At 38.9% G+C, this 9,636-nt stretch overlaps 1 protein-coding gene across 8 annotated transcripts in view; it reads right to left on the bottom strand.

Moving 5' to 3' along the window:
• Positions 1-957: 957 nt before the first annotated feature.
• CACNB2 (calcium voltage-gated channel auxiliary subunit beta 2) overlaps positions 958-9,636 on the bottom strand; it is a 253,162-nt gene continuing 244,483 nt past the window's right edge. For 6 of the 8 annotated variants that reach the window (XM_054814568.1, XM_054814569.1, XM_054814571.1 and 3 more), the window contains 3 exons: positions 9,077-9,172; positions 7,536-7,721; positions 958-2,793 (listed from right to left, as the gene is read on the bottom strand). In XM_054814568.1, coding sequence (XP_054670543.1) covers positions 2,305-2,793; positions 7,536-7,721; positions 9,077-9,172 — 771 coding nt within the window. In that variant the 3' untranslated portion in view covers positions 958-2,304. Of the gene's footprint in view, positions 2,797-6,068; positions 6,113-7,535; positions 7,722-9,076; positions 9,173-9,636 lie in introns of all 8 variants that reach the window. The other 2 variants (XM_054814574.1, XM_054814575.1) reach the window with 2 other exon arrangements.

The following is a 9,636-nucleotide window of genomic DNA, read 5'->3' as shown; positions in this document are numbered from 1 at the left end:
CTTCTCTTCCCATTTACATGTGATCTGATATGATTCAAACAACAAAGTCTTTCAATGTCATTTTCCACTGATAACCCTGAAAATCCTCTCATATCAAAAGCCACTGTTTATATACTCTTATATATCCATTCAGTAATATAACAGATTTACTTACCTATGCTTCCTCTGTCTACAAAGTCATTTAGTGATGTTTAGAAAAATGCTGAGAATTTTATTTCTAGAATAATACCCTTTTCATTGTGTTCCTCACAGTTCATGCTTTGAGTCAAATACTACCCTTGAATAACCACAACAGTCAGCAGCACTGGGAGGAAGGGCCAGGTATCTGACAGCAGAATTCCACACTCTCACATTGTTGTAAAAATGCATATAAAGCATCAGGGAGAGGGGCAGAAGAGAGAGGGAGGACAGAGGATGTTTTAGGGAGTTAAAGTGAATTGCTTGGACGCTGGAATAGGAGATTGGAGAAAACATGCACCTGCCATATACCTTATCCATTTCACTAAAATGATATTCAAAAATCAGGCAATGCTGATATTCCTAGAATTAAAATAATAAATAAAAATAATTTCCAGCTAAATTAATTATTAGCCCACTACAGCCTTTATATAATGTGCTATTTACAGTGAAATACAAAAAGTATTTCATTCGTACAATTACTACAAAGACTCTATGTGATGCAGAACAGCTTTTACACTAGGCAAGGGTATGGAACCTGTAGTCAAAAATAATAGTGAATTTCTCCCCACTTACCAGTGCAACAGGTGTTCAATGCAAAACAAACTGTGTTCACTCCCTTCAATTTCAATGCATTTTCTCTAGCAAGCTCCTAACAGAGTATTTTTGTCACAGTCATTTTTCTAAGCCCTCACCAGCAGCACAACAGTTCAGGTGAAGGGAAAGCAGTGAGCTGGCTGCAGAGTGGGAATGCAGAGGAATTGGCAAGTGTAGAAAAAGTGGAGAAGCTACAAAAATTTATTTTCCAACAGAATAACTCTCCACAAGCTGTGTAAACTTTTCTTACTAAAACAAATACTCTAAAACACAAAGATTTTACATTTCCAGTGAAACACTCACAGTAACATTTGCCTGGTTTTACTCTCCTGAAGTCTCAACAAAGAGCCAGCAGATTTATGCTTTCTCAATTACCTGGGCCAGTAAACTCCCTCATGTTCCCTGACTGCAATTTGGATTTTTTAATTAATAGACAGAACGAAGGAACAGACTTGTTGGGCTTTTGAGTAACCTTTGTTTTCTTCAGTAGATTCTCACACTTGCTGCCTAATGTGCACATGCACACGTACGCCCATCCGCCACCCACCCGCTCACATACACACCTCTGTCACGTGTGCTCTATTATTCTGACGACAGAACAAAAATTAAGCTGCGTCCATTGCAATTTCGTGACCTGTACAGAGAAGAATAATTTATAGTGATAAGCTCGTTCTCTTTACCATGAATTTAAAATGCAAAATTGGGTTTGCAAGGACAGCATAAGGTAGAAGAGTTAGACCCTTTATCTCAAGCACTCATTCGTATTTACAATAAGTATAAGCTTTCTGCTACAGAAGAAAAAGTATTTAGATTGAACACTGTTACAGATTTCCTAAATGAGGCTAGTTCCAGTTGCCAGTAATTCAAAAGCAAATCTGCTGACTTGGCATTAGGACTCTAAAACAGTGTGATCAAACTTAGATAGTAAGAAGGTGTCTGCAGAAATAACATTTATAAACTGTATATACAGTACACAGTACCAGTACATAGAAAATAGATTTTGACTTTATGATCCCCTGTGTGTAAGGCAAGACTGAATTCTGTCTTCAAATGGAGTCCACCAGAGGTACAAGCAACAGATAGTGGCTCTTAAATCAATATGCAAATCAAGTGCATACAAATTAAAAATCAGAGCAGACAAAAAGTTTTAGATTTTTTTTTTATGTGCTGATTCTGGCTTGCTGAATACACGGGAAGTTATTAAACATCAAATGTACCTTTTTTTAAAAAACACTAACAACACCTTGATGGCAACAGATATTGTTCAAGTGGCAGCTACCAAAAAACAGCTTGAAAAATGGCGTAGTACAACATCAGGAACTCTGCAGTTGTAGTACGCTAATTCATATAGCACTAACCAAAAAAATAAGTATATGAATATTCTATTTCATGCTATTGCTATGCAAGCAACAGCAATACAAATCAGCATACAGAAGGATACCATATGTTCTGCAATGAAGAACCCGAAGGTATTTTCAAGGGGCATTGTTACAAGACTTCAAAGAAACACAAGACTGCCGGAGGCAAAAGTTACTGCCGGATGTAAACATCCCTGCTCCATTCTCCTGTGTCGTTACGTTTTTTCGATATCACTTCCCCATCCTTGTCACAATATTGGTCCCTTGATTTATGACGACTACGCTGTTTGTTGCATTCATTGTGGTCCTGCTCGCGGTCCCTCTCCTTTGAGCGATGCCTTGATTCTCTGTGTCTGTGATCACTGCTCCCGTGGGACTCGTCTCTATGATTGTGATCCCTGTGAGAATCATAGTGGTCACCGTGCTCGTGTGAGTAGTCCTCCTTTGGCTCTACGTAAGCCGAATCTCTGCTGTCTTGTGTTTCTGAGTCAAAAGTCTCTTGCCTAGAAAGGCCTCTAACACCACTGCGATGGTTGTGGTGTTGGCTTGAGGAAGAGCGATGCTGGGATTTCTTGATGGGTTCAACCCGTGCTTCCTCTTCAATTTGTGAACTGCTGCGTTCAGGAACTGAATGGTCATTCCTCTGGTCTCCTTGAGATCCCTGCTATCACAACCAGCAGTAAGTTCATGTACATGAAGTACACATTTAAAAACTTTCCCCGATATCAAATTCAACTAGAAAGTACCATGAAGCCAATAAAATTTAAGTACACAACGATCCACTTTTTGAATCTAAACTAGAAAAAAAAACCATTAGAATTCAACTTTTACTGAAAATTCAGTATTATAATACAAACAATTCCTTTCACTCTCATCAGAATGGAGGGTGGCACTTGGGTTATTCTGTGACACTTCCTCGTCTCCTGTGATGTTTCTGATTATGCCAGTTAGCAATAATTGCCTACCACATTCCGGATAAAAAGAGAGCATGCAGAAGCAAGACAAACTGCAGAAAAGTTAAATAGGATGTGTGGTCATGCCAGGGAGGGCAGGTATCAGTTGAGAGTTTACAGATGCCTGCTTGGAAACAGCCACTCTGGGAAAGTGATTTTAGAGGGCTGAGGAGGTGGATTCCAGCAGAGAACCAAAGTATAAAACCTTGGCTCTTCCAGAGTAGCTTTTTTTTTTTGAAGAAAAAATTGCAATTGAATCTAGTATGAATGAAGTTTGTATTATGATACTAATAGTATCACTGATCTGTTTTTCTCAGCAATAATTCCATTTCTTCATGGTAATGAAAAATTAAACTTTGACCTCATAATTTCAAGAGCTCAAGAATACAGACCATTGCCAAGAAAAGCAGGAGGAGAGCGATATTATCACCTACAGAATTTCCTAATGCACCACTACTATTAAAAGACTGAAATAAAAATTACCAGCTAATAACAAACCTACTGTTCACCAGCATAATGCTTTGAAATCACTGCAAAATGAACAAGTGGCATTATTTTACTCATTTGGAGGTTTCATTACATTAACCTGCTTTTATTCCCAAACCACAGCCAAAGACTTTTCAAGCTTAATTGCAAAATTTTAAGAAATAGTTTATGACAAAATTGATTTATCCTTCTCACATGAGGTGAAGAACATCAAGACAAAATCATGTCTACTGGCACAAAATTAAAGTAAGTTTTAACAGAGTTACACAGGCATTTGTTTGTGAGACTGTTCTGAATTTACCACAGGTAGTCTAAAGTTTGCCCTCCTACGTTCAGAGTTGTCTAAAAGTAAGGAGTGCCTCCAGGGCAGCTCACAGACATATCTTCTTTCTGTCTTTCTATTTTGTGAAAAAGAGCTAGGGGAAGGAGGAAATTTTGTCCTTCAGCCACAGATCCTGGCAGGTAGGTTTCCTAGCAACCCAAAAAGTAAAATGACAGGAAATTGGACAGGAACAAATCTGTATTTTATCAGAAACTTATAAAAAGCAACATATTTTGAATCAGCAATTTGATAAATTCAACAAATCTTCATTTTCCAAGACAACATTTTGTTCTGTAAACTTCCCAGTGATTAGCTGGGTTGCTCCACGTGTTTCTGATTTGAAACAAATGGTACAGATGAGAACAAGGTAGCAGAAACAGCGATCAAATTTCTTTTTTTGTTCTTGTTTTTATGATTCTCCAGATGATTCTGATTTGCCAGAAAAGGAATATAGTCATTGTAAACATGAATAGATGTGTTCAAGGTGAACAGAAATGACTCAACAGAGGTGATTTATAAATGAAATCAAATGAAAAGCTAAAGAGTCTAAAGCAATGCCTGCTTTGGATGTGTAAACACATTTTTATCAGTTCACAACCATGACTATTTTTAAGGCACATAAATTGAGTACACACCCAAAACCCTTTAATTCTCATATGGTCAAATGCCTTATTTGTATGTACCCATATATATAATCACGACTAATAAAATCTGACATTGCTGTGATTTGAGAACAAATGCAGAATTTCAATCTGCTTTGAACAGAATGCTACTTTTACAAACTCAGATGCATCTTCTCTGCTATGATGAGTACGTGTGGAGGACGCAATGAATAAATTTAGAACCAATGCCTACAATTTCAGAATAGTTAGGACTATTGGGATTTATGGGTAAATTCATCGTCAGTAACTTTTCCTAAATATTACAGGGACACTGAGCAGGTAATGTTTGAATCTGGATTAGGGTCTTGCTTTGTGGTTCATAACCAAATTAGGGCTCTGATTTGGAGTAGATTCCACAGTACAGGAACTTTATGGCCAAATTTCATAAGGTTTTTTGCCTAAAATGCGGAAAGTTTGAGATAAACCCATGTCATTATTCAGATTGTAATTTCAAAGAAGTAGAGGTTCTTGGAAAGAAGTTTAGGCAGTGTTGAAAGAGGAGAGAGAAGTCTGTGTCCACCGAGTCAATTTGGCTTTCTCCCTATTTCCATCCAGTAGTTCCTAACTGCCTGCACCATGTGTGTGTGAGGTCGCTCCAGTCTTCTTTTTTGGAATTAGCCAACTATTTTCCTACAAAAGGAAGCCTGAGAACAGTTGTCAGGACAGTTTGCTCCAAAGCTCTCCATCAGATAGACAGGAGGTGTACAGTCTTCACCAAATTCATATCAAACAGTCCCAGGAGGCCTCGCACCTTCAAGCACCTCGTGCCATGCAACACGCACAGTCAGCATCATGCTATAAAAATACCACTCTGGCAGCTGGCAACACAAATCTCTCATTATAATGCACACCCGGGACTGAAAAACCACAAAAACCAATTATGTCTCATGGCGAAGGGGTGCTGCATTGGCCCCGGGGGAGAATGACTCAAATGCTTTGCAGCGTGGACCTGGCCCCTCCAGGCCAAATGGCTGGTGGCATGGTTTTTCTCTGCAGAGCAGTCCACAAAAACAGCACAGACATAGACTTTAAATTCTCCAAATAGAGGGTCTAACACTATTGAGAGAATGGGTTCAGCCACCGTGATTAGAAAATAAACCCACTCTATTCCAAGACCGTGACAGGCTCAGGTTTGAGATGTCAACTGAAAATGTATCATAGGAAAATGAAACGAAAGGAATGTAAAAGTTCTGTGTTACATAAGGGACCCCTGTAGCTTCGCACTTTTGGATTAATAGACCTACAAACAAACTGTGAAACAGCAAATACATTCTCATCTTTAGTCCTTAAGATAAAAATCTGTTAATTTGTAAGGAAATAGCACAACATTCAGAAAAGTGTTATTAAAACTCTGTATAGTTCCTCCAGAGAATGTAGTTAATAAAATGAGTAAGTGAACTATAAATCCACACCCAAAAGGCATAAAAAACCCTCAAGCAAAATAATAAACACGTCTACAAAGCAAAAAAGGCTTATCTAGCAAGTCTGCACACAACAGTACTGAATTTCATACTCAGAAATTCTTCCAGCTCACAATTTTTTCAGGGTGTTTCAGCTCTGAGGACAGAAAAGAAGGCAGAAATGAGCTACAGCTTACAGTCTCTTTTCCTGCAACCGCTTTTGAAAGCAAGAGAAGGAGATACCCTGCAAGGTGGCTGAAGCAATTTTTCTTGTTAAAGAACAAACCTGTCAAGTCTGTAGTCTTCTAATGGGAAATAAACTCTTTGACACAAAAATTTGTTTTGCAAGACCATAAAAACAAAAAGCAATTTTTCAGCATTTTAATTTGGGTGCACATATTTTTTTTTCCCCTGTGATTTTCTAAAAGGAGGCCTTTTTCTTAGCCAAAGTTATGAATTTTAACTCACTTAGGTATGTAACTTATGGGTATATAGGGAACTTAGGTGGAAATTTAGATGTAGCATGCCATTATTTGAGCTGGGACAGATGTATTTTAACCCCCCAGTGAGATCTCCTTGGCCTCAAGACGTCATTCACTATTTATAATGACGTAGCATCTTTAAAGACCTCACTTCATGCCATGCAACACATATACAAAGGAGAGGATCTCTTTATGCTGAAAACCTGAATACAATTATACAAAGCAAAAGTTGAAGGAGAAAAGAGAGGACAAAGTACGCCCAAAGTCACCAGGCAGGTCAGTGCGGAGGTGGGAATGAAGCCTGTTTTTCCCAGCTCGCTAGACAGTACCTCTCTGTTCAGAACATGCTGCTTCTCAAGGTCTTTCTGTACAACGTGCAGTGGAACTCGGGTTTTATGTAAGAGTTTGGCTTGAAGGAAGTATGTACTTTTCGCAGCAATGGCCAATGAATAAAAGAACAAAGGAAACACTGGAGGGGCCACTTTGACCTTGAGACTTCAGTAATACAGTCAGTCATTTTCAACCTCTACAACTCTAAAGCCTGTGGGAACATAGGAACAGATTCCCTCCAACATTTGCGGATCTGCTCCATACGTAACCCAATTTGTCATGCAGGGCCTCTGGGGCTGGGATTTGCCTATTAGCGATAGCGTGCCCATCAGTCAGAGAGCTACCAGAGGCTGTAACGTGCGTAGTATTAGCCCAGTTTTATTCCTCTGATTGGATTACACATGGCCAGCTATAAAAATGCTTGTGGCTGGTACACATATTACTGGCACAGTGGTGTCCTGGGCACAATGAAATCTTAAGTATTGCACTTCACATCACCATATGTTTTCAGTCAGGCTGGCTTAGTCCTTGGAATCAAAACCAGCCCCCTAGTCAATATGCAAACACATGCTACTGTGAATACAATAGCAATAACAATAATGTGCCTGTATTTGCCTTTTATACTGAAAACGGGTGAATGTCTACTGAAAACGCTCTGTCAACAACAGTAAGACATATTCAGCATATTCTAGTATCAGACTACCACTGCGCTTTGGAAGAGGAAGAAGTTGATAGAAAAAACAAGAAGAAATGGCATAAAAACTGTACCTGTAAATTAATATTTGGACCTGGGCTAATAGGAAGAGTGGCTGTTGCAAGTGTGCGAGTGAGAAGCTGGTTAGGAGGATTGCTGCTAGGTGGATGTGTGGCCTTCCAGTAGGCTTCCAGATAGTCAGCAAGGTGTTCGCAAGCATCTTCAAGCTGGTTCTCATCAAGAATTACATCAAACATTTCCTGATAAAGGAAAGGTTTTAGTGAAAATCACCACCAGGTAAAGGGAGATCAGCTAGAGACATGGATGACTACACTTTCCATTCATCAAAAATGAACCACATTTCTAATACTTGTGTTAATATACTTCACCCTTTTGGGTTGTTTTTTGGCTTTTTGTTGTTTGGGGTTTTTTTAACGGAATTGATACAAAAGATAGCAATCGTTACTAGCACTAATGTTACACTTGCTAAAGCAAGTCCTGATGACTTCCACTTAGTAATACACAGTCAATGAAGATAGGAAGAGGCAGCTTGAACAAATCTTAAAACTCAAATATGCAGAAAGAAAGGTTAAATATTGAAGTTTTTAGCTATTCTAACAAAATGGAATAGCAAGAAAAGGGATTCACTTCCCATATCTGGTATAACTAAGAGAAAACTAAGACAAACTAAGACTAATAACAGTAGGAAACACAAGTAATATAGATCATACAGTTTCCAAGTGTCATACAAATATTAGGTAAGAGATTAGTCACACGGTCTAATTTTAGGCATCTAAAGATAGGAGGCGAGTTTCCTCCGTTCCCTCCCTGGTCAGGGAGACAGAAGTCCTCCCGAAGGCAGCTTTGAGATACTACGCAGGTCTCTAGTATTCTTGACTGACTTCTTGGGGACCTGAGGAGACTAGTCTCTTAACTGAGATGCTTGAGCTTACATGATGAAAACATCCCCCTCACTCAGCTCCAAAACTATAGCAAATTTCCATATCTGACATGAACCTTCATCTTCTGGTCTCTTACCCATACTCTTAACAGTTGAATATGCAAGTAACAATGCTTGCCATGTTTAAAACACAGCTGGGGTCTCATCATCTCCACTTTATAGGTGGAAGTTGAAAGAATTTGTTTCAGTGCACATTGACAGAAGAACTGCAGAGCTCTCAGCTATGCAGTACCCCACAGCTCTTTGCCAAAACCGTGACCAAGAACGCCAGCAGAGATGGGCTGTGGTGACATACACCCAAGGGGAGCTACCCAAACCACTGGCCTTACCCTGCACTGCCAGAGATAAAGCACAGTCACTAAGAGGGTTCATTTTTAGATCAATAACCTCAAAAGAATTATCAAGTAAAACAAATGCTGAGCTTGTTTGAGTGGTGAATGTATTCAGCACACATCCTAACAACTGCTTGTGACTAGGATTGTTTTTCCCTGCACCTTTGTGCAGAGACCAGAGACTGCAGGAGGTGTTCTGCAAAAAATCAATAGTGAATTATGGCCAGAAGAGGGCAAACATTCCCAGAAATTGCATAATTAACCTCGTGCTTGAAAAGAAAGGCATCTTTCAAAGACGAGACATCAATTAACAGTAACTCACGGGAGGACACTGTGCCAGTTTATCAGCTGCCACCATCTGAACATTAAGGTGTTTGGCTTGAGATTTCCCTCGAGATTTTATTAACCTCTGTAAAACCTGTGAAAAATAAGAGATTAATACAAGTGAGCAGATTTGGACTTAATGTACATATATAACCACTTAAAACATTTACACTTTTAACTGTCCACTTGAGCAGATAAAATTCTTCATTTGCTGGCTTCAGGAGCATTTCCCATGCTGTTTACATCCAGAACAAGTTCATTTTCATTTACTTCCCAACATCTCCTTTCCTGTTACGAGCACTAAAAAGTTCCCTTCCTATTTTCCTCTGCTGTTTCTGGTTTTGTTTGTTTTGAAGTTGAAATTCTTTAATTACTCTCCCGAATTCTCCTCCCATAATTTGTTCTTCTCTTTCAAATGCCTCTTCAGAAAGTGTGTGCAGGTTTTTTCACAGAGTAATGAAAAAGTACATTACCAGGAGATGTGAAAGTTTACCAATCAGTCTGATATTCATTATTTCAAAATCTTTCTTTCATTTCTATATTATTTTGATTTAACAA

This window comes from Grus americana, chromosome 2, assembly GCF_028858705.1.
Source record: "Grus americana isolate bGruAme1 chromosome 2, bGruAme1.mat, whole genome shotgun sequence".
Taxonomy (NCBI): domain Eukaryota; kingdom Metazoa; phylum Chordata; class Aves; order Gruiformes; family Gruidae; genus Grus; species Grus americana.
This window is presented reverse-complemented; position numbering and strand designations above follow the sequence as displayed.